Source organism: Dendrobium catenatum, unplaced genomic scaffold, assembly GCF_001605985.2.
Source record: "Dendrobium catenatum unplaced genomic scaffold, ASM160598v2 original_scaffold_234600, whole genome shotgun sequence".
Lineage (NCBI taxonomy): Eukaryota > Viridiplantae > Streptophyta > Magnoliopsida > Asparagales > Orchidaceae > Dendrobium > Dendrobium catenatum.
The window spans coordinates 259,590-286,061 of NW_021553008.1; the positions used below are offsets into that span (position 1 = coordinate 259,590).

At 36.3% G+C, this 26,472-nt stretch overlaps 1 protein-coding gene across 1 annotated transcript; it reads right to left on the minus strand.

The window, feature by feature from the left end:
* Positions 1–1,542: 1,542 nt before the first annotated feature.
* On the minus strand, positions 1,543–26,039 carry LOC110106938 (14-3-3-like protein GF14 kappa). The gene is made up of 4 exons (XM_020837040.2): positions 25,378–26,039; positions 24,641–24,763; positions 1,877–1,993; positions 1,543–1,793 (listed from the first exon to the last, which is right to left on the minus strand). The coding sequence occupies exons 1-4, from the start codon at positions 25,876–25,878 to the stop codon at positions 1,770–1,772; spliced, it is 765 nt and encodes a 254-aa protein (XP_020692699.1). The 5' UTR covers positions 25,879–26,039; the 3' UTR covers positions 1,543–1,769.
* Positions 26,040–26,472: the final 433 nt, after the last annotated feature.

Genomic DNA, 26,472 nt, shown 5'->3' on the forward strand with positions numbered 1-26,472 from the left:
AGTCATATCTATTCTCACTTATCCAATTAATGAATTTTTATATTCAATTAACCAATTATCATTACATGCAGCTTAATTAAATCAAGAAAGAGTTATCACTATCTGCCTGTCGGCGTAATCAGTTATCTATTATAGGCTACAACCAAGATAACACCACAAATCATATTTGAAGGAAAGCCCGTTGGCCCATCCTCTAGCGTAGAGTATTATGTTTTAACAGTCAACCCATTTTATAGTATTAATAACCAGCATTTCTTACTTATGCAAATGCTATAATCAAAATGCAGTAGGAAATAATCAATTTTGTACAATATAAAAAAAAAAAATCTATATAATAATTAAAATTATTGAAAACTAAAATGAGATTTGAATTACGTATAACAAACAGAAAAAAAAAATCTATGAATAAAATTGACGGATGAAAAAGCTCCGAACAACCATCTCTATCTTCCATCTTTCTTCTTCGACAAGGCACAATGCTGAAATTCAAATTTTTAATTTAAAAAATCAATTTTCTCCATAATCCTATAAAAGAGAGAAGATTCTCCGCCTCGTCCAGAGCAAAAGGAGAAAGCACTAGCAAAAATCCCAAAGAGACAACTTAGGGAGTAGAAGTAGGTCAGTTGGCTAAATCACTATAAATCAATTTACTCATTCTTACATTTATCTTTTTATTTCTTGCACTTTAATGTTATGGTTATATGCTAAGTACTGATATCCTTATTCGAATTCATATTTTAAAATTAAAAAAGTTAGCTTGTGATAGTTTGTTATTTTTTTATCTTATTTAGAAGCAATAATATATATTCTATCATTTTGGTGCTTTATTTTTAAAAAGCATAAAAAAAATCATCCCAAACAAAACCTTAATCAAAAGTTATAAATTTCTATGCAAAAGGTTGAGTGAGAACCCTCAAACCTCCAAAACTTCTTTTCTTTTGAACTTTGAAGGCCTATTAGAGTTCCTCCATTGATTTTCATTAGAATATTTTTTTGATGTTTGGCTAACCCAAGTAAACTTTCAAAAGAAATATCAGGGTTTAAACTTTAAATGTTATATATCCTACAATAGGCTAAGGCTTTGTTTGGGACAGCTTTCTTACTACTTTTTAAAACAATTTTTTAGTATAAAAATTCCTTAAATTAAATATTTTTATACAAAAATATTGCTTTAGAAAGCATTAAGAAAATCATCTCAAATGAAACCTAGAGGTTTACAAAGAATGTCATATCAATTTAACAACAAAACTTTCAATAATGACCAACCCCTTAGATGATTCCTGTGATTGCATGAGCATATATGCTAAGCAATGGAGCAGCTCATATTTCTATAGAGTATGATGATTTTATTTCATATATGGATCTCCAACACAACACTAACACATCTGTATCAAATGGAGCAGTAAATCCAATATAACAAAGAGAAAAGAGTATCATCAGTTCAGAACGCTTGGATTTCAGTGTTTTCCATGTATAAAAAATAATCAAATGATAAACCAAACTATAAAGAAAATAATTAGAAATCATTAGAAATCCAAAATTAGATTAAGGCTTCGTTTGGGACAGTTTTTTTTATTGTTTCTTAAAACTGCTTTCTAGTAAAAAAAAATGTACTAGAAAGCTGTTTTAAAAAACAGTAAAAAAGTCGTCCCAAAGAAATCTAAATCGTTAACAATAAACAAACTATCATTGTGACTAAATCCTAACTTGGCTTGTGTAATTATATACAGAAGACAACTAAGTACATCTAAGTGAAGCTCCTAATTCTGTCAGCATCCCTTAACAGCTTCATCCTGAAAATAATAATAATAATTGACTGGATAATCTTAAAGTTTTAAGAACTTCATGGAGGAATTTCCAGCTATATATTATGTACCTGAATATCATAATTCCAGAGGGTGAGATTGTCTTGCAAAGATTGCAATTGGAGTCTCGCATGGCTATAAGAATCCTGAGCTAGCTTATCCAAGTCTCCAATAGCTTCCTTAAATGCCTGTAGCCATTCAAGCAAAATAAAAAAAAAAATAATTACATAATACTTAATGAGATTTGTTTATGTGAATTAATCAAATAAATCGCACTGAATAACTTTCATTAAGGTGAAAGGAAACATTAAAAATCTAAATCAGAGAGGGTTATATTTATTTTTTATTTTTTTAACTACAGTAATAGTATCATAATTCACTCCATATGTACAAATTAAGAACACATTATTATTAGCAACCCTAAAAATAACCATCAGTAACCAATTCATGCTATATTTTGATTTTCACTCTACCACGACCTTGCCTCTTCAGTGGGGCAAAGCAACTGTGAGCCTAATGCCGGTGGGTGGTCTTGTTAGGTTTCACAGATGCATTAGTTACACTGCCAAACGCTCTCTTTGAAGTGGCAGCAGATAGATACCCCCATTCCCAAAAAAATGATATATTTGATTCGGATTTATTAATCCTCATTGTCAACTCATTTCTTTACCATGAAAGGTTTTATCTATTAAAAAATAACCATAGAAATAGTAACATAAATCATTCCATATATACAAATCAAGAAAGAACATATCATAAACAACACTAACGACACCATCACTAGCCAAGTCCAGATTATTGAGTATGGCTTTATTAATCCTCATTCTCAATTCATTTCTTTCAATGTTATATGATGTATTAAATCAACTTTTAGAAAATCTTTTTCAGAGTTTTTATCTATGTAACTATGTTATAGTTATTTTGTATCTATCTCTTTTCCTATCCAATCCATCAGCAATAATTCTATCTACTCTTTTTATTGGACATTTTCTACCCTTTCTTATATATGCCTACATTATCCAAATCTATTTTTCACTATAATGTCTTCATTAGTTGCTACTTGCTACTACAATAAACATATCATATAATAATTTGTCACTCGATTCTTTTTTATTTTTTTCATGCATTTCAAAATTCTCATTGTATGCCAAAAAAAGAAGCGTATGAAGATTCTAGCAAGATTTTATGCACTAAGAATAGACAACATAGCATAATATAATTTTTTCCAACGCATCAAGAATGATGCATATATGGGCATACAAAGAAGCATGCGAGCATTCCAAATATCACGAGCTGTTTCAATGAAATGCTCATAAGGTGGAGGGATTTGAGATTGGGAATGAGAGAGAGAGAAGAAAAGAGGAGAGAGAGAAATGGTAAGAGGGAACAAAAAGTTGTGGCTAGTAAGGAGAACGGGACAGTCATGCGGTTGAGACATGTGAGAGGCAGAATTGAGGAAAAGGGAAACATCATGCAGATAAAAGATGGATTTTATGAATAATATTTTTCAATAATAGGAGGATTGCATAGTGCTCTATTATTGTTGCAAGTGACACCTCAAGACAAGGGTGATGAGGGCATCAGCGGGAGATTTTAGCGTGTTTATCAGATGAGACACCGGAGATCGACGGCCACAATCAGGAGCCTCTACTTTTTGATGTATTTTATGTATTATTTATTTTATATTTCAATTTTTCCTATTTTATCCCTGTGGGTAGTTAGTTTGAGTTGTAGCCCTTAGGGCATCTCAGTCTTTTCTTTTCTTTTCTCTTTTGAGGCCTATATATGAGGTCCTTAGTCTTGTATTAGGGGAATGCTTGATTAATAAAATATTTATGATTCTCTTGAGAGCATGTGAGTTCTTGAGTGGTGAAGTCCCAAGGTGTGGGCAAAGCAACACCCACCAGTCATCGGAAGTGTCCCCGGCTTGTGGTTCGACTCCGTCCCTTGCTTCCAACGGCCGACCATCTCTCAACCTGACCTCAAACCCCGGCCACCCTTTCTTCCCCATCAAACCACAGGCTCCAACCCAGCCTTCCTCCTCCTACCCGTCAACCCCCACTCCTCTCCCACCCACAGCCGCAAGCCTAGCCCACAACCCGCCCCTCTCTTCCAATCCCACTCATAGCCGCCGGCCACACTTCATTGCCCCTCTTAATGATGATTTCAATCATCATTAGTATTTGCCTAAATTAGCCTAAATGATTTGTGAAAGGTTTTAATTCAATTTGAAATTCAAATTTGAATTCCAAATACCTTCCTAAATTAACCAAGCTAAATTAGGAAAGTTCCTAAAATGAAGTCTAATTTAATTTTAAATTAGATTTGATTTCTTTATCCTTTTCCTAAAGTGGATTAAGGAATTAGGAAACTTTAAATTCCCTCTCAATTCCCCCTCTTTCACCCATATATGCCGCCGGCCCCTTAACCTCTCCCCCTCTCATTCTACTCCCATTATTCCTCCTTTGAAATTGAGATTCAAATTTCAAAATTCAAACCCTCTTTCCTATTTAACTAAATTTGAAATTAATTTCAGAATTTATTTGCTTAGCCACATCCCAAGCCCTAAACCTAACCTTGCAAAACCGCCCCTCCCCTCTCTTGGCCGCCCCTCTCTCACTCATCCTCCCCTTGGATTTTCTTCTCTCATGAGGTATGTTCCAAGAGAAGAAGAAGAAGACCATCATCCCTACCAACTTTCCTACTAGTGCATGGTTGATCCTGAAGTAGAGCACAGCTTCGCATACGATTCTCAAGGGCAGATAGATATTCTTCAATCATTGTTCTTCGACCCTGACTGGGAGATAGAAGACACTGCCGACGATTACGTCGACCGTATCCTATTTCACTTAGCTGAGACTATCGACGAACAACTATCCTCCAGACAGTGGCAAATTGTCGGTCATCCACTCACACCTCCTCCGATGACCTTTTTGTGGATCAAGGCATTTGGCATCCTATCTCTTTTAGTGGCATCATTCGGGTTGCTGAAATCCTCTTTAAAGTTTACATCATTTAAGTATATGTTTATGTTTGACTTTATTTTAAGCTCTAGTGATTCTATTGTGTAGCCGATTGCCATAACAAAATTGATATCATTAAATTCTCTAAATCCCATTTGATGAAACATTAATTTATTGTTACTTTGCTTAATTCAAGTTTTTCTTTATAAATTTCTTACGCAATTCCTACTTTGTTTCACATCAGAGGGCATGAGACAACCTGATTTTTCTTATCGAGTCAAAAAATATGCACTTGTAAACACTGTATGTTCCTCATGCCATGTTGACAGCACACTTGAAAAGAGAAGGGAGAAGAATTTAGAGAGAGCATGCATGTGTGAGAGGGAAAAGGGAATGACGTGGAGGGGGAGCAAAGGTTTATATATATATATATATATATATATATATGTTTCTATGATAGGCTTATCTCTTTGAATTTAATTTGATGCAATAGTACAGTACATATCTGGCCTCTCTGTAACCCTTTTCTTTTTCTTTAAATAGTCGAGAAGAGTTTTAATGAGTATGATCCAAGCCAAATTTTAAAAGGTAAATTGGGTTTTGAATAAGACATTAACCAGAGATTTCACCCTCATTTTGCGAGGACTTTATGACCTGAGTTCAAATTTCCTAGAGGCGTGAGCCTCTATAGTTATTTACCCCTACCGATAACGAGATAAAACTTTCGATTAAGTCTAGTCGTCAAACATATACATAATACATGGCGTATACTAGCAGCAGAGTTGAGGTATTTGATAATTTAATATTTAAAATTGAAAAGTTACAAACTTGCACTTAAAGTGAATGATGGGGAGAGTGATGATAGACCCGATCAAGATCCCATAGTTCTGTCGTCCCAAGTCATCATGGTCCCTAGTCTACTTAGTTAGAGGATGTAGTCGATGCAACCTGACAAAAGAATCCTTGTTGGTAGCCATGGGTTACTTTGTCCAAGGGTACCATGTAGAACTAGAGTGAATATTTGCCCAAGGGGACAAATTTGAATCCATCTTAGCTAACAGAGAACTTTTGATTACATTCGATGGCATGGGCAATATTACAGCCTTTTCCATATAAGTTCGACATTCCAGACACAACGGAGAAATCCGTTTTGCAAACTGACACTGTTTCGGCAATATCGCGCAATGTTTCGTCCGTTGTCTATTAATTTCAATCGCCTTCACCCAATTCAACTGTGAGGGGTCCCCCTTAGGTAAATTTGATGCTTTGATCGCATCGGCGTAATCCGTTTAACAATCAGATGTCATTTGGGTAATTTTTGCAAGCATCACGTTTGCCAACAATCATGCTCGTCATCATTTTCGATCGAGTTATGCACAAATGCCTCTTCCTTAGCAAATATGGTGCCTTGAGCACATCAGTGTGATCTATTTCACGATCAGATAAAATTTTGAGCCATTTTGATGGCGATAAAGGTGTCATGATGCTCTGATAAGAAACACATATGACAATCACTTTCCTTGAAGCGCTCAATTGATCGTGAAACATGTATAGAGATCAACAACATACCCTAATAGAGGAAGACTATAAACACTTCAAGTTAAGCAAAGAGCTTTGTAGGTCCACAAACAATTGTAGTTGAACAGATAACCTATTAAAATTTGGGACCTAACAAATATTATGGGAAAAGGGAAGGGGAGAGGGAAGGCTTATATATATTTATTTGTTTTTATGATAGGCTTAAAAAGGAAAAAGGGAAGGGAGGGGAGAGGAGAGGAAAGGTTTATATAATTTTTTTTGTTTTTATGATAGGCTTACCTATTTAAATTTAATTTGATGCAAGAGTTGGCAATGCATAACCTAATAGAAGAATACTATAAACACTTCTAGTCAAGCAAAGAGCTTTGTAAGTCCACAAACAATTGTAGCTGGACAAACAACCTATTAAAATTTGGGACCAAACAAATATCATGGGAAAAGACCAACAAATTGGCATATCAATTGCCCTCTATTCATAGAGTACATTGAATGTACTAAAATGACTATAATAGAGTTTCTGTTATTCATATTAACAGCTACACTAGGAGGAATGTTTTTATGTGGGGCTAACGATTTAATAACTATCTCTGTAACGCCAGAATGTTTCAGTTTATACTCCTACCTATTATCTGGATATACCAAGCGAGATGTACGATCTAATAAGGCTACTACGAAATATTTCAACAACGAATGGCACGCCACAGTGTAAAGTTCTCTTTAAATTCATGGCGCATAACGCACGGTGCTGCACGCATAATTTTAAAAATAGCGCATAATATAAAATAAATTAAAAAAGTGTTAACATAAAATAGAATTAAATAGCAAACAATAGGTTGATTTGAGCAAGATTTAAATATAACTATCCTACCAAACAGCAAAAATGACAAGTTAAATCCTAGAGAAACTCACATCCTAAGATTTGAGCATGATTCAAACATAATTTAGCATAAATACTGCCAACAACAAAAAAGACAGCTTTAAATCCTACATAAAGTTAAATCCTATTCCTTCTCCGTTTTACATTAACGCAATTTACTCGAAGAAGCACGTGAAAGGGAAGAATGATCGCAATCATCGCTGCGAGCCCCTGGCCCCCTGTGACTTCCGATTTGATAGGAATGTCATTGTTGAAGGAGGAAAAGAATATTCCTTAAGCAACGCTTTCAAAACTTTACTTCAGGAGAAGCACACGAATGGGGAAAATTGATTGTTGCCTTTGCTACGAGCCCCCCGTGACTTGGTATGTTGTCATCAAAGGAGGCAAAGAAGCTTTCTTGAGCAACTCTTTCAAAACTCTCCTTCACACAACACACGCAAAGATGAACTAGCAATGAAGAAATGGGGACGAGAAAGAAACAACCTAAATCTTATTAAGATAAAATAAAATTTTTGATATTTTATTAATTTGATCATTAACTAATTAATAATTGATTGTTATGTTAATATATAAACCCTAAAAGTTTTAAAATATAATTTATAATATGAAATTTATAACATATTAATAAAATTGTTGGCGTTATTTGCGCCATGCCCCATTGCTCATGCATGACGCAAATGGCACACTATTTTAAACACTTGAGTTGCACCAAACAAATAGTATCGTATGTGCGCCGCGTTGCTCCATGCATCATGACGTACGTCATTTTACATCATTGACATGTATGTTCCATATAGGTAGAATTACTTTCTAATATACTTTAAAGCAAAAAATCCAATATTCCAAACAAGGTTGTTGATGCCCTTAGCATATAACATACTCTTTTTAGCACTCTTCAATGTAAGGTAGTTTAGTTGGGTTTGAAATGATAAATGAATTTTATTCTGATAATAATGATTTCAAAAATAAATGGAAACTATATCAACACAGGGCATATCAATGTTTCCAACTTCAAGATGGGTGTTTATTTTTTAAGATAGAATGTGTATTCCATGATGCTTAGTGCAAGATGTTATTTACGTAATTGACATGAAGGCAAGCTTGCTAGACATCTTGAGCATGACAAAACCACCGCTTTGATTAAGGAAAACTTTTATGAGATTGGATGTAGACCAACTCATTAGAGATGTTTAGTATACCACATAGCTAAAAAAAAGTCAAAAGACCAAGTTATACACCCCTCCACATTTACCTGAATCACCTTAGACAAGTATTAGCATGGACGTATCATACAACTTCAAAATGCCCGGAGACATGAATACTCGATCAGGGTAGTGGTCAATCATTTTTCCAAAAGGGCTCATTTTATTTCATGAAAGATATATGATGATTCACGCATCGCTAATCTATATTTTCGTGAGATCGATTGTCTACATAGTGTTCAATAGTCTATTACATCATATCAGCATGTCTACTTTTTTATTTATTTCTGTAGGAAATTAAGGTGAAAAATGGGGACTAAACTTCAACTCAATTTTATAGTTATCCTCAAACTAATAAACAAATAGAACTATCAATCACAGACTGAGAAATCCATATCAATAATTTATGGGGAAGAGTGTCAAATAGTGGTATATGGATTTAGCTCAAGCCAAATTTGCCTATAACAAGATTGTTGGTTACATAGCAGGTCAAAGTCTTTGGCAGCAACTGAACAAAATCACATCATGCCCCTAGAAGTGACCTCATTGTTCTCAAGCTATTGAGTTAATATCAATGCTAGTGAAAGAATTGACGAGATCAAGAAACTTCATCAATAGGCAAGGGATATGATAATAAAGAAGATCACCTAGCACTAAAAGCAAACTAATAAATCCCAAACTTCAGTCACTTTCAAAGAAGGCAACCATGTTATGAAATTGAGTACATGATCAAGAATAAATAGAACCGGTAAGAGTACTCCATAGCATATTCTATATAATGGAAAAGAAAGTCACTAAATCTGCAACCCATAGTGGGGACTTCTTTTTTTGGGACATTTAGGTCAATTAAGGCAGACTCACACACACATCGCATATACAAGACTCGAACCCAGGACCTCTTAGTTGGTAGCCTAAGCTCCAAACCAACAGACCAAGATGAGATGTGTAGAGTGAGGACTTCTATTGTCAGATAGTGCCATCCAAGTTAAAATCAAAGCAATGGGGTTCTGAATATCTTCACATTATCCAGATGCATGTCTGATCCTAATTGTACAAGAGCTTCATGCAAACGGTAAGCATGAGGTAATGCGCGCCTTCGTCTGTAGTAAATGCCCCTTTTGACTAGATAACCATTAATGCATTCTATGGATGGCCCAACATTGACGATGATGGAAATTCAAACTACGTGACGCAATGCCCAAATACAATGAAATATTCCACTTCGTCTTAATCATAGGTACCAGATGGAAGCGTAACGAAAGTAATATTATTATTTTTCTTGCTATAGGCCTAACCAATATTCCCCTAAGGCAGTGCCAAAAAATTGTTGTTAGAAAATGTTACTACAAGAGAACGTGGTTTTGCCAGTAATAAAGCGAAAAAAATCAAATAGCATCCTGCAGTGATTGAGCATACTAGGTCCCATAATTGAACTAATTAAAGCTTATTTGAAGGCTCAAAACAGATTTATCAACAAGAAAGAGAAAGAAAATTAAAGTAATAAAATTAAAATTCTTAATTAATAAGCTAAAATAACCAAATATATACTGTGATATATATGAAAATCTAGGCGTTAGGTCTCATCAAGATATTTTCAATTAACATGTCATTTTGATTAATCAATAAAAATAAATTTGTAGTACCAAATAAAAAGCCACTCCCTATCATTTTCTCAAAGCCTAGAGAGACTAATTTATCAAACACAATCTATCTTCATCTCTGAGATAAATTTAATGTCAATAATTTTGTTAAACTTAAGGACCTAAATGATTGCATAACCGTAATATAAATTTCTCAATCCTATAATTAGTTGACATATTTCAACCACGACAATTTTTTTCATCTCTCGATTTCAAACAAGTCTCAAAATCTCACAATTGATGACCAAAAAATCATAAGAACAATAAAAATAGATTGAAAATAGATAACAATAGCTGAAAGCAAATGTGCCAAAAGATTAAATTAACAATAAACAAAAAAAATAGTTACATCTAACCCCTGGCAAGGAGATTTAGTATATGCTAGAGAAAGAAAAAACACAAGAAACATTGTAAGAACATTGTAAGAATTAAACTAAGAAATGAGAAGAAAAAATAAAAACTCAGAATGCAGAGCTCTCGCCAGAATTGTAGCCTTGACTGTCGTCTCCCTCTAAAAGATGCTTGGGATTCCCTCAAATTCACCTTAAAGTTCATTAAGAACTCTCATAAAAGAATGCCTCCAAAAGACCTCCAAATCCAACTCAAAATATCTCAATATGGATTTTAACATTGCAACGCCAAGTCTAGGGTCACGACACTATTATGTGGTTGATTAGGGTAACTTATAAAACTCATAGCCTAGGCCTAAACGCCGAAACTAACGTGAAGATTGACAAAAAAAATCATAGGCTGAAATGTGAACTGTTGCCTTGGCGCTAGAGTTGCTGCCTTGGCGCCAAGATTGACACCACCTTTGTAAGAAATTTGGGGTGTGGCGCCTAGGAGCCAAGCATGGTGCTTGGCGCCAATTTTGCATTCTACTCCAAAATAGTTCTAAATGTTGCTCACACAATCCGGGTTTTTTGTTCCACACATGCATTAAGTCCAATAAATCCTTGCATCAAAATTTATAAAATTCCTATACAAGAAAATACTTTTAATAATGCAAAGAATTTCTAGAAATTGTCATAGATAATAAGAAAAACACAAAAACTTAAATGGGGGATAATTTATAAAATCTCACCCATTAGGACACAATTGAAGCAATCCATTATCAGTATGAGTATGGAAGATTAATGAAAAGAAGCAAAATACTTCACCCTCATAATATATAAATAAATTATGTTACAACACAATACATCATTCCATATGTTTCATAGTCATCCTAAGATGTTATGTTCAAGCCACTTGATCCCCTTTCTGGAGCCCTTTCTTCCAGAAAGGGGATTGCATCAATCACCTTCAATCGTCCATCGACTCTAATTAGGGACGGTTTTGTCCTTTGTCTGGGGGAAATTTGGTAATTTTCCTTCCTAAATTTATTAATTTTTCATAATCCATCCTTTTTCATGCACAGGAGCCGCCCAAATGCCCAATTGATTTCCTCATTCAGTTCTTTCACTCGCATCTCTCGCATTTTTGCTCCGTACTGCTTTCACTCTCGAGTCTTGCCCAAAGGCTCCATTATTCGGTTCTTTCCCTCTCACCTCTTGTAGTCTTGCTTGGGCTATCGTTCACTCCATTCAGTCGCCAGCATGCCGCCCCATTTTTGTTTCAGCTCTATTTCTTTGGACAGACTTTTCGTAAACAAGTAGAAGCTCGTTGGCTTTATGCTTAATCGCGCTCGAAGCTTTTCTTAGGCCGAGGGGAAAGAGTATTGTTTGCCATCCCGCAAAACGGCTGTTGCGCTCTGACCGGTAAGATCCCGCTACCCCTCCCCTTTTAAACCTAACTTCATTTTTATCATCTTTGATAAGTATTGTTTTTATGTTTGCATCTCTATGAAATATTGTTATTATCTATGAAATACCATTACTATGGTAGTTCTTAATTAATGAGTAGTCATCTATGACATATTATGTGCACCTTTGACGAAATATTAGCAGCTATCTATGAAACTTCAGGTCTCCAATTCATTGCAAGTTTTGATAGATCGCTTGCCTTGATTGATGAAATAGAACTGCAGCTTTCCAAAATACCATACATTATTTATAGATTTGTGCACTTAGCTTTCTTAAGATTTGTGCATCTACCGATAGCCTTCTTAAAAATTCCCCTATTTGAGTAACATGAAAGAATGCTCACTTAGAAAGAAGTAAAATTTAAGGTAAGTAATTATAATTATAAGATGGCTGAACAAGTTCCATCTCAAATAATAAGTTGAAACATATTCAACTTAGCAGAAATGCAGATTCGGTGTTGGAATGGGAAGAAACAATCTAGACCTTTTGAGAAGATGACTATAAAATAAGACTTCTTTTGATACAATGTTTTTTTAAAACATGTGTACCATATCCTTAATGTTTACTGTGTTTAGTTTTCAGCATATTAATTTATTTTTTATTATGTCTAGCTAGAAAAGATTAAAAATAAGAAGATTTGTTATAAAAATTGATTTAATTTTAAAAATTCTGATAATTCACTACAGGAAAACAGCTCATTTCCGACAGATTTTCTGGCGGAAATAAATTCGTCGCAAATTCCGGCGGATTTTCCGGCGGCATTCCGACGGATTTTTTTCACCGAATTTCCGACATAATTTTTGATTGATTTTCCGACGGATTTTTTTCAGTCATTTCCGGCGGATTTCCGACGGAATAAAAATTAATTATTTTTATTTTAAAATATAGCTTAAATTATTGAATTAATTAAGTTAATTAATTTTTAATTTTTTTATTTCTGCCGGTATCAATTAAGTTATTGAATTTTTAATTTTAATTTTTTTAATTTTTTAATTTTTATTTTTAAATTTAAGTTAATTATTGAATTAATTAAGTTAATATTTTTTATTTCTGCCGGTAACAATTTTAAGTTAATTATTTTAAAATTAAATATTTTTTATTTTAATTTAATTAATTTTTAAGTTTTTTGTTAAATTCAATTAACAAATTTTAAAAATGACGTCTCGAATAGGTTAAATAAAAAAAAAGTAACATAGTTGATAAGACTAGAGAGGGAGTTGAAGGCAAACTTGAATTATGGAGGTCAACCTTAGAGTCTAAAGGTTTTCACTTGAGTAGATCTAAAATGGAATATATTAAGTTTAATTTTAGTAGTAATAGACCTAGTGAGGGGATTGTGACTTTTGGCGATCAAGTCATTAATAAGAGTACACGTTTTAGATATCTTGGATCTATCGTTCAGAGTTATGGTGAAATAGATGCGGATATTATCAACATAATTCAAGTTGGATGGTTGAAGTGGAGGAATGCATCGGGTTTGTTATGTGATAGAAATGTACCCCTCAAACTTAAGAGAAAATTCTATAAAATGGTAGTGAGGCCTGCAATGCTTTATGGTGCCGAATGTTGGCCATTAAAGAGAAGCATAATACTAAGTTAAGTGTGGCAGAGATGAGGATGCTCAGGTGGATGAGTGGCTTTACCCCTAGAGATAGGATTCGAAATGAGCATATACGTGAAAAGGTTGAAGTAGCTCCAGTAGAAGATAAGATTAGAGAGAGTCGCCATAGATGGTTTGGTCACATAAAAAGGCGACCTTCCGATGACCCGATTAGGAGAGTAGAGGTATTAGATTTGACTTGTGTTAAGAAAGGTAGGGGTAGACCTAAAAAGACTTAGTTAGAAAATATTAGGAATGACCTTTCTTTATTAGATTTAAACGAGAATTTGACTTTTAATATGACACAATGGAGAAAAATGATTCATGTAGCCGACCCCACGTAGTGGGATAAAGGCTTGTTGTTGTTGTTGTATGTCTAGCTAACAGTAGATGGATTGATATTTGAAAAGGAAAGAACATGTTGAGATTGATTTTGATAATCTGCGTATCGACCTTAGGCTTCGACCATTAATATGGAGTTATGATGTGAATGATAGGGATAGAGTTCGACAAGCATATTTGGTGGAGGGATTTTATCAACCAAAAAGTTTTCACCAAACAATAATAGGAAATGTTGCTCAGATGTCTAATTCTAAATTATTTGAAGAATATTCGAATTGGTTCGAGTATAGTGTACACAAAGATGTTGCGTTATTTATATTATTATTTATTCAAACAATAAGAGCAAACAAATAAAAGTCAAGGTGGTGGTGATTCATTCGATGGTAAAGGATTCAAAAATTGGAAGAAAAAAGAAAAATCATTAGCTCATATTGGAGAACATAATAGTGCTCACAACAAAGCACGACAGAAATATGAAGATATGATAAATATTAAATTACAAAGTGTTCCTCCTTTATGGATCAGTAAGGATGACAAGAAGTCATGAATAAGAAAGAATATTGGATCCTATTGCGTGCAGCTATTGATTGTATTAGACTTCTTCTAAGACAGGACTTGTCATTTCGTGGTCACAATGAGGCGTCTAATTCAAATAACAAAGGCAATTATTTAAAGTTATTTTATTTTCTTACTGATCACAATGAAGAAATCAAGAAGGTTACTTTGAAAATGCTAGTGCAAAATTGAAGTTGATTTCACCAAAAGTTCAGGAAGAAATTTGTCATACAGTGACTGCTGAGACATCGGTTTTAATCATGAATGACATTGGCAATTCTTACTTCGCCATTATCATAGATGAGAGCCATGATGTATCAACAAAGGAACAGTTTACAGTTGATGTGAGATACGTGAATAAGAAAGGACAAATTATTGAAATATTTACTAATATCAAACATACTTTTTTCAGCTAATGCAGTTACACTTAAAGCAGCAGTTAAATCTATATTTGTCAAACATTCTTTGAGCTTACATAGGATACATGGTCAAGGTTATGAAGGAGCATTCAATATACGAGGGGAATTTAATGGCTTGAAAGTACTTATTCTTAATGATAATCCTCAAGTATTTTATGTTCATCCAATATACGAGGGTAATTTAATGGCTTAAAAGTACTTATTCTTAATTATAATCCTCAAGTATTTTATGTTCATTGTTTCGTCCATCAACTCCAACTATGCTTGATAAGTGTAACGAAGAATTATTGGCAAGTGAAATATATGTTTGAGTTTACTTCTAGAATTATAAATACTATTGGGGCTTTCTTTAAGAGATCAAATGAAAAAATACTATCACATCTTAAAGCTGGCAACCTAATAAGTGATCAAGGTTTAAATCAATAGACTAATTTACAAAAATCTAGTTATACTGAATGGAGTTCACATTTTCATAATTTAATTAGTATCATGAGAATGCATGCTTCTATAATTGAAGTGCTTGAAATTGTTAAAGAATAATGAGTACATGATCAACAATCGGCTGAAGCAAGTGTCTGATTGATATAATGAAATCTTTTTATTTTATTTTTACAATGCATTTGATGAATAAAATCTTGGATATTACAAATAAGTTATCACAATCATTACAAATAAAAAATTTAAACATTGAAAATGCGATGAAATTGATACAAATATCTAAACAACAACTACAAATATTGAGGGAGAATGGATGGAGTGCTTTACTAGATGAAGTATCACATTTTTGTAGTGTTTTTCAAGTTAATGTTCCAAATATAAATAGATACAAAACTCGTCGTCGATCAGTGCAAAGAGGTGAAGAGATAATGAACCTATATCATTATTGTATTGAGCTATTTTATATTGTAGTCGACATGTAATTTCAAGAGCTAAATAATCGCTTTTTAAATCTAGTACAGAGTTGCTTATTTATGTGACATGCTTAAACCCAAGTGATTCATTTCTTACTTATGAAGAGAGAAAATTGATACATCTAGCAGAGTTAAATCCAAGTGGTTTTTTCTACAATTGAGCTTGTGACTCTTATAAGTCAATTATCAACTTATATTATTGATATGTGTACTAGTGATGAGTTTTCCTTTCTAAGCAATTGATGTGAAACAATCCCATGCGAAAATGATTTTCTTAACGAAGTTTGCACGTTTAGATTTAGAAGCAATAATAAGCAAGATCTTATGTGGAATTGAACGATAAAATAAATATTAAAGTGGTACCTAGCTTAGGTTATCTCACATGCATAGAGGTTGAGATCATTAAATAGTCAAATAAATATTACTTTGCATACATGGATTGTTCCAACAGTAAATTCCAATATTAACAATAAGATTAGTCTATGAAAGATCCCTCACACAACTCATCTAATTACTAGGTTTTAGCGGAGAAGCATTAACATGATCGTCATGAATTTAGTAGACCACAATTGAGAGTCATTACGAAGATAAAAGATCCGGGGGAAGAGTTTACCCAAGGGAAGTAGATTCGAGGCCCCGAGGTGATCGTTTAGGTGCTTGAGAGAGTTGGCAGCAACTTTCAAGGCTTGGGAACCTTCTGGTCGGCGATTGGAGGTCTTCTGGACGTCGAGACAACAGCAGGAAACTGCTGGGCTTGCTGGACAGCACTAGGGGTGACTGGATAGCCACTATGAGGGATTTGACATCAGTTTTGACTTCCCAGAATTCTGGACAGCAACCGGAATTGTCTGAACAGCAAATTCCTATCTTCAAATTCCTGAACAGCAGCAGTTTTTGGTCTTGGACAGACCCTGGACAGCACCCAATCAGGGTCAGCAAGGATTTGGCTTGCTCGTGTAAAATTTCATTATCAATAATTTATCATCCCTTTCCAAGAGGAAGGGGAGGGCTTAAATAGCCAAATACATAAAGGAAAATAAAAAGACACAATTGCCCCTAGGGAAAAAACATAAAACAAAGCCCTCAAGTGAGGGTAGAAATGGAAAAGTACAAATAACAAATAAAATACATCAAAATAAATAGACACGATCGTAGCCGTTGATCTTCGATGTCCTTATCATTCTCCCCAGGTGGGAGAAAAACTCGACTCCGTCGAGTTGGTGTCTCGAAAACTCATCGTGCATCTGAGTTTATCTGTTGTAGCTCCTCGCACTCTGACCACGCATCCTCTGACTTTGGTTCACCTCTTCACCTAGTCAAGTATCTTCTTCGTCCACCCTCTTTTGTGAAAATAATATCATCACTACGAATCATGTCAACCTTCTCCGCTATAGGAATTTTGGGAATAATTTTGGGAGTAGAGGTAGGCTTTGGGGTTCTCACAAGGTGGGGTCACACAAGGCTTAATTTGAATTGGATTTGGGGGTTTAACTCCGGACCTTCAAAGTCTACTAAATCTTTTATGTTAGAAAAGGAATGAATGTTGAACTCTGCAAGCAGATCCACCACGCAAGCATTGTTATTGATTTTGTTGACTATTATAAATGATCTCGCACTTCTAGCGTGTAATTTCCCGAACGAATCCGCACCATTACTGAGTTACCAACCTTAATAAATTTAAATTGTCGTTTAGAATCAGCATAAAGTTTATACTTATTATTGCTCTATTTAGTTAGGCGTGCAATTTTCTTAAGAAAGTCATGCATATGTAATGTAAATGCGGCCTGTGCTATGCGAATTCATATGTTTAAAATTCAAGACTCAACAAGATGAACATGAGGTGGTGCAAGAGACTTGATATGCAAGTTGAATGAAATATGGATTCACATATAAATTTTAAACAAATAAGATTTTGAAAGACAACATACTACAAACACACGCAACAACATACTAACTTACACGAGCACATAGCTAGACAAAGTGGACGAGTCACAAGAAGAGGGGTTTTAAAGTGTTCGGTCTAAGGGAACTGGTGTAGGGGGAGATATGAAGACATTCTTAGCTACCAGGACACTTCTGTAGGTAGTTTCAGTTAGGGTCGACAGTGTTCTCCTAGTGGTAGAAGTGTAATCGAACAAATTCATCCAACTAGGATAGAAATGATCCTTATCATGGTAGGACGAGGCTAAGACGGGCAAAATGAATGAATCAGGAATGACACACTCGGCCAAATATAAATCTAAATGAGCAGCTCTAGAATTAGACTCTAATGAAACAAGAGGAGACTCATTGTATAAATCAGGCTCAAAAACTTTCAGACTCAAGGTACTGTCTTCCGAAGTAGAATCAAATTTGGTTTTAACCCTAAAATCCGTAGGTTCCGTTTCACTTGAATCAGGTGACAAATTCGATTGACTTACTTCCAACTCGAGATTAGCTAAGTCGCCATTAGAATTATCCAAAATTAAATCAAAATTATCCGGATTCATCTCAGTAATTAAATTAGAATCTTTCGATTTTAATTGCATTGTGTTCAAGGTCAGATCAATTTCTTTCGGGATCAAATTAATATCGTCCAGACAGACTTTATCCAAGGAGTTGTCCTCGAGGAAACTAGGATCTGGATGGGCTAAGGTATCTAGGTTTAAAGGTCCTAGATCTCCTAAACCAGGGTTCAGGTCAGTCAGGGGGTTTAATTCAATCACATCAGTTTCACCCTCAAAGAAGTCCTCGTTATTGATAGTATCCATGAAATGGATGTATTCAGGTTCAGTAGATTTCTTCTTTTTACTGCAATACTTTATTAAAATAACACTTGTAGGGTCAAAGATTGGGGAAGCTAAAGGTTGACTGAGCTGGCCAGAAGTTAGTCCACATGGGGATTCATAGGAGATTTGTCCAACAGAAGACCCAGTAGAGGGTCGGCCATTTAGGTTAAGTGAAGATCTAAAGGGTGGGGCAGCAACCCAGATGTTACTAATGGGTGGGTGGTCTTGACCACAGTAAGGTCCACGGGTTGTCCCAATAAAATAGGTAGGGTGATGCTCTAGATGACGGTCACTAGTAGAGGGTCGGTATTTCAAATTAAGTTTCCGTCTCATGTCTTTCCAATTAAGGTACTCACCGCGAGACCCTTTATGATCTTCCAATTTCATCCAAAATTGAAGAGCCCGACCTTTTAGGTGAGACTTAACGATGCTAACCTGGTGGGACTCAAGGATATGACATGATTCAAAATAGTCCTCTAATTGTCTAACCCATTCTCTAAAATAGTAAGCGTCCAAAGAACCATCAAAGGTAGACAGACGATAAGGTGACTATAAGTGAGATCGTGAAGGCCTAGGCTCAGGTCTCGGGTGATAAGCTGAGTGGAGCATGTAATTAGAGTGGGGATAGTCAACGGTTTCTCCATCATAATTCTAGTCATGTTGCCCACTAGGTTAACGATGTCATCTAAACTCTTTTGGAGTCTTATCGGGTCCATGGGTAAGTGTCAAGTGAAACCTAATGACGATTGGGTGCAAGGTACCACTCTCTTCAAAGGGAAAACACCATTTCGACTTGCTATAAGGTGCAGGAAAAAATAACTGGGACAGCAAGCTTCAAAGAAGGGTTTAGGTCACTAGGTGCTTAGAGAGGAGGCTAAGGATTGGGCCAGCACCCCTAATCCAAGGTTAGACTCACTTGAAATGCTTACCAAACACTGCAGAAATTTTGTGTGGACAGCAAACTACAACAATTGTGTAGAATCGAGGACAACAAACTAAAGTGATGGACGACGTTATCTAAGCAATTTAGTGGACTCTAGGGATGTGGGCAGCAAGTTTATCGACAAGTTCAATGGTCACCTAATGTCACGTAAATAGTTGGCAGGGAATTTAGTGGACAGCAAGTAAATTCAATTTGTCTTAAGGTGGCCTAGACTCACATTATCGGTGTTTATGGTGATGAGGCAGCACTTAAACAATGAATATACTTATGTATCATGACAGAAATTACTGGCAGAATTTTCGGGACAGCACAAGGGAAACAGAAATTAAAAACTACCTAAATGATTTTATGGCCATGCAAATGACTAAGGACAATTCAAATTAGATCCCTAGGATGCATCTAGCACATGTAAAGCATGCTAACCATGTCTATACCAAGAAGATGTGAAACAATCGCCATGCGAAAATGAATTTCCTTAAAAAGTTTGCACCATTTAGATTTAGAGGCAGATAATAGCAAGATCTTATGCGGAATTGAACGATAAAATAAATTTAAAGTTTGTATCTAGCTTAAGGTTATCTCACATGCATAGAGGTTTGAGATTATTACAATAGGGTCAAATAAATTTCTTACTTTGCATAACATGGATGTTCCAACAGTTAAATTCCTATACTAACAATACAGAATTAGTCTACTGAAAGGATCCCTCAACAACTCTTCTAATTGACTGGTTTGTAAAGCGAAGAATATTAACCATGATCGTCAATGAATTTACTAGACGAAATGAGAGTCACTACGAAAGATAAAACATCCGAGGGACAGAGTTTACCCCAAAAAGGGAAGTAAGATTGAGGCCCCGAGGTGATCGTTTAGGTGCTTGAGAAGAGTGGGAGCAACTTTCAAGGCTTGGGAACTTTCGTCGGCGATTGGAGGTCTTCCCTGGACGTCGAGACACCAGCAGGAAACTGCTGGGCTTGCCTGGAACAGCACTAGGGGTGACTGGATAGCCACTACAGGGGTTTTGACAGTCAAGTTTTGATTTCCCAGAATTACGCAGCTTAAGCAACCGAACTTTGTCTGACAGCGAAATTCCTTCTATCTTCCAAATTCCTGGACAGCAGAGTGGTCTTTGGTCTTTGGACAGACCCTGGAAAAGCACCCACAATCAGGGTCACAAGGAGTTTGGCCTTGTGCTCGTTGTCGGTGCTCCTGATACTTTGGGCACACTGTCGGCTTTCCGGAGGCAAGACAGGGCCCAGGAGGATAAGTTGCTGGAAAAGGAAAGGGACAGCATGCGGAAGTGAGGGAGGAAGAGTTAATTACCATTAGAGATGGCAATTAAAAAAGGAGAAGAATGGGGAGAGGAAATTAAGGAGTAATTAATGCTAATTCAAATTCAAATTTTTGAATTTGAATTGTCATTAATTGGGAGCATTAAGTGATTAATTGATTTAAATCTGAAATTAAATTTCAGATTTAAATTAATGTTTATTGGCTTAATTGGAGGGACGTTTTACGGAGTAATTAATGCTAATTCAATTCAAATTTTGAATTTGAATTATCATTAATTGTGAGCCCTCTCTAATAGGAAATTTCTTTATTCCAAGGAGGAAGAGAGGGGGCGGTGGGGTTGTGGTGGCGTCGGCCTAAGGATGGCCGGCGGGTGAAGCTGGGCGGGCGGCCAGCGTGGAGGCTGGGAGGCTAAGGGAGGTGCCGGGCTGGAGCAGGGGGGAAAACTGTGGAGAGGGTGGGTTAGGCCGGCGATCGGGTGGGTGATAGTCTCGGCTTGGGGAGGTGGAGCTAGGGGAAGATTTGGTGGGTGAAGAGGGGAGAAAGGAGATGAACAAGAAATAATGAGAAGATAGAGATAACTAACGAACTCACAAAGAGATTGTAAAACCGCGAACCTCGACTCTTCCAAAGATTGACGGGTATTGCAAGTTACCCTCCTCGGGCTTCTCCTCTCATGAACTCACTAAGAGATCAACATAAACTCACTAAAGATCAACAATAACTAAAATTTCATTATCAATAATTCATCATCCCTTTCCAAGAGGAAGGGGAGGGCTTAAATAGCCAAATACATGAAGGAAAATAAAAAGACACAATTGCCCTGGGCAAACATAAAACAAAGCCTCAAGTGAGGGTAGAAATGGAAAAGTACAAATAACAAATAAAATACATCAAAATAAATAGACACGATCGTAGCCGTTGATCTTCGATGTCCTCATCAGCAATATTGCTGATCTTGCAAAGCAAATCGAAGGTAAAAAAGGATGGTCTGTATCATTTAGTTTACATACTTATTACTTTAGTATTAACTTTACTAGTTATTATAACCATAGTAGAGGAGAGCATTTTCTGCAATGAAGATTATCAAACATCGTTGCGTAGTAGGATGGGTGATGATTGGCTCAATGATTGTCTAGTGCCTTACATTGAAAAAGATGTGTTCGATTTGATTCTCAAAGAAGTTACAATGCAACATTATCAAAAAAATGAAAAATATATTAATAAATTTGTAATACTTTTCAATTCATATATCATAATGAAATGCAAGATTTTGTTTTGAATTATGCCTTATTTTAATTTTTTAATATTTGATGAGGACATCAGCAAGAGATTTTGGCGCGTTTATAGAGGAGGCATCGGAGATCGACAGCCACGATCAGAAGCCTTTATTTTTTATGCATTTTATGTATTGTTTATTTTTATATTTCAATTTTCTTATTTTACCCTATGAGTAGTTAGTTTGTTTATTGTAGCCCTATAGGCATTTTAGTCTTTTTTTTTTTTTGTCATGTTGAGGCCTATTATTAAGGCCCCTTCTATTGTATTGGGATGATGTTTGATAATGAAAATTTTGATCTTCTGTTTCTACATTGTTGTGAACTTTGAAAGAAGAAAGAGAACCATAGGTGAGGGTGATAATACCCGTCAGTCTTTGGAAGAGTCGAGACTCACAGCTTTTCTTTTTTTTCTTTTCCCCCCCCCTTCCCCCCGGCCCCCCCCCCCCCCCCAAATCCTCCCTACACCTGTCGGCTTCCCTTCCAACCTTCCCCACCCAACGGCACCACCACATTCCCTCTTCCCTCCTCTAACTGAGAATCTCTCCCCTTGCCGCCACCCCACGCCGCCGGCCTCCCAAGGCCCCCAAGCCGCCGGCCTCCCAATGTCTCAAAAACGCCGGCCTCCCAATGTCTCCAAACCGCCGGCCCCTAGTGCCCACATGCTTGATTTCCACTTCAATTTTTCCTTTAATTCCCTTCCTAAAATAACCTATTATTAATTAGGAAAGTTTCCTATTTGAATTCAAATTAATATTTGAATTTAAAGTATTTTCCTTATTGATAAAATTATTTAGGAAAGCCCATAATTACCTCAAAATTTGAACTTAAATCTTTTAAATTAAAGGGCCCATATACATTGAATCTAGACACTCCCCCCCCCTCCTCATATAACCGGCCCCTCCCCTTGGCTTTTCTCTCTCCAATTAATCCTTAATCCTAATCAAACTTCCCCCATAATTCTCTCTTAAGCCGCTGGCCCCTATAGCCCAATTTGGGATAATTTGGAATTTAAATTATTCACTTTCCCTCTCTTTAAAGATTTTGAAATAAAACTCATAATTTCTAAGTTCTTCACCCCACCTCCCTAGCCCTAAACCCTAGTCGTCCCCTCCCATTCCCTCTCTACCCGAGATCTCCCACCGTCGGTTCCTCCCCTCCCTTCTCCCTTCACAAATCATCGGCTCCTCCAAGGATCCCCAATAAAATAAGTCTCTCATAATAATGGATGGCTGATCCTGAAGTCGACCACGGATTCACGTATGATTCTCAAGGACAAACTGATATCCTTCAGTCGTCATTCTTCAACCCCGATTGGGAATTTTAAGATTCCGTAGAAGACTACGTCGACCACATACTATTTCATCTAGCCGAGACGATCGACAAACAACGACCATCCAGACAGTGGCAACTCGGTGGACGTCCACTTGCGCCTCCTTCTCTAGCTACCTTCCCGTGGATCAAGACCGTCGACGTCCTAACTCTCTTGGTGGCGTCATTTGGGTTGTTGAAAGTCTCTCTCCGCTAAAGTCGTTCATCGAGTGTGAGTGAGAAATGAAACTCTAGGTGAAAGCTCTAAATATTAACCTGTAAATTCTTATTACGACACATTTAGCTTTATTGTATTTTTCTTATATTATTTTAAGTTATTTTGTTCTCCTAAAATTGTGACTGCATGCCAAAGCAAAATGTCAATTGAGAATTCATAGAATTAATTTTTGTGCTAATTAAGTAGCAAGCTTTATGATAATTTTATTATTTCCTTACAATTCTTGTTTGTTTCACATCAATATTAGTCAATTTATATGAAAATTTTGCCCCCCAAAAATGAAAGGTTGGCTCCGCCCTTGACTCTGACTAGTTCAAATCCCCTCATAAAAGAGGAATCATCCCATCCTCCCTTAGTCGATCATGGAACCTAGGTCGTTTAGTTCCCCCTTCTTCAAGGTGAGGGATTGCCGCAACATCCACATGTCATTCACATCAACAACCTTGTATTTCCTTCATCCCCACCAAAGTTTAAGTCTTTGGCAATGTAATGATGCCTTCTTCAAATAATGAATTGGCCCCAACTCATAATCTTGGACAATAGCTAGTCAAAACTATATTAACCAGATTATGCCTCATGATTTATTCCTTTCAAGATTTCTAAGTAACAAAATCATGTGTGACTCTACTATGTAAAACTCTACTATGCACTTCATTTTACTTTCTAATTGTGTGTAGACCATCATTCAAGACAATAAACTATCCTCCTCACTCTCATTCTACTAATACAACTTCCAGCATGAAATGAAAGTGGATGATTTGTTATAAAAGAAGCCAAAGCCAATAAAGAGCGGAATCTTTAAAGTGAAGGATGGAAAAAATATCACATTCTAAAATGTAAACAGAAACATGCCCTATATAGGATTCAGAGCACAAAAATACTGTTATCAGAGAAAACAGCAAAAAAGTAAAAATAGTCGGAATATTCAACTTATTAATTGATCTGAAACCGTCAAAACAATCATGAAGAACAAACAGACATCAATTCCACAACTACAATCGAAAGGACCCGAAGTGTCAAAATAAAAAATAATAATAATACAGAGAACTTTACTGTAAATAAAAGATTATGAACGCAAATCAGACCAACGTATAACATTTCAGGGACAATAATTGAGTTAAATAAATCACCAACAATTGCATTAAAAATAATGCGAACCTGCTGAGCTATTTGGCGAGCGTTCTCTGATAAATTAAGAATCTCAAAGCAGAAGACAGAGAAGTTGAGGGCAAGTCCAAGTCTGGCTGGATTTGTTGGGGCCAGATGCACAAGAGCAATATCCTGTAAAGCACAAATATGGACAAATAACTAATCTATCAACTGAAAAAGGTTAAATAATATTTAAAGCCTTCTGCAAATAACTAATGAGAAAGAAAGCAACAGGTCCATTGCGACCAACAGTCAAATTTTAACAGAAGGAACTTTAATTTTCAAGGAAACTGAAAAAGCCAAAAAAAAGTGGATAAAAAACGCAAGCTTTATTAACTTGCAAAAGGGGGAGCAGCGGGAAAAGCTTCCTTCAGCATAAAATCAATTGCTTTTTTAGTTCTTTTCTCGGTTGAAAATAGTAATTACAAGTTGAAGTAAATTCAGAGACGCTAGTGAAACGAGAAGCTGGCAAGTTACAACTATTAGCATAAAAGGAGCTTTTTCTAGGAGAGAACTATGCAAACCCTAAAAGCAGTACAAGAATAGTATCGAATTTTAAACTATAAGCGTTAACTGAGAGTAACAATTTTGTGGCCTGAAGAGTGGGAAAGGTCTTTAAAAGTTCACATCCAATTTGTTTATTAGAAAGCGACGGAGGTGTTTATTCAATACAAAAACTAGAATACTCCACCAATCCAGCTGAACAAAAAAAGAACCCTAACAAGCCAATTTCCCCCAATCCATACCTCCGCCTCCTTATACGCTGCAATCGAGCGCAACGCAGCATGCTTCCTCCCATCGCCAACCTTAAATTCCGCAAGATACCGGTGATAATCCCCCTTCATCTTAAGAAAAAACACTTTGGCCTCGCTTGTTGAGGCGGAGGGGATGAGATGAGAGCCAAGCAGCGAGATGATTGCACCACAGATTTCGTCGAGCTCAGCCTCAATCCTCTTGCGGAAACTCTTGACGATCTTAGGATTAAACTCGCTGCTGAGTTTCCCCTCTTGCGATTCAACGGAGACAACCTTCCGCCATGAGGCGCGTCGAGCATCTACCATTTTCTTGTGAGCAATGGCAATGAGGTTGCGCTCATCGGCCGCAAACTCACCCAATGAAGATGTCCTCCTCACCATCTCCTCTATGATCCGTCCCATCTCGTCAAATCGCTCCGCCTCCTCGGCAACCATCGCCATGTAAGAGTACTCCTCGCGGCTCAGCGGCGGTGCGCACTGAATACTAGGCATCGTGTTGAAGAGGAACGGCAATGGAAGGGGTAAGAGAGAGACGCCGAGCTCTTTTGAAACTTTGCGTCTTTGTTTGCGGAAGGTGAACCTCCTTCCTCGATTTATAAGGAATCGGCGCGGTCGTCTTCTTGACTTCTTCCTCCGAAAACTCCGAACGGAATGATATAGGATAAAAAGAAAACCTTTTTAAATATAGGCAGATTCGGTTCCTGAATCCAGCTTGGAAAGTGGGCGAACCTAATCGTGGCCGATTCATAGTTAAATTCTTAAAATCTTTAAATTATAAATATTAGAATTTTTACATGCATAACATCTAAAATTATTATGTTTACTTAACATTCAAAGTAGGCTATTTATATATCTACCAACCAAATATCTTTCACTTGATAAAAAATAACACTTCGTCAACTCCATGAATATCCCCACGTCAACTCCATGAATATCCCCACCCTGACCCTGTCTTTCATGCACGAAATTCCTTACTTTCTTCTCCCCTAGAGTGTCTACCCGACCATGCCTTTCACGCATGAAACCCCTATCTTCTTTTTCGCTTTAGGCCTTGCGCTTTAGTTGCGCTTTTTGACTTGCGCTTTA

Bases quoted from the DNA above. Each gene is read 5' to 3' on its own strand.
- LOC110106938 (XM_020837040.2), bottom strand. From the start codon at position 25,878: ATGCCTAGTATTCAGTGCGCACCGCCGCTGAGCCGCGAGGAGTACTCT. The intron at 24,764-25,377 runs GTATGGATTGGG...TGTGCTTTACAG, and splicing joins CAGCGTATAAGGAGGCGGAG to GATATTGCTCTTGTGCATCT. The intron at 1,994-24,640 runs GTTCGCATTATT...GAATGGCTACAG, and splicing joins CTCGCCAAATAGCTCAGCAG to GCATTTAAGGAAGCTATTGG.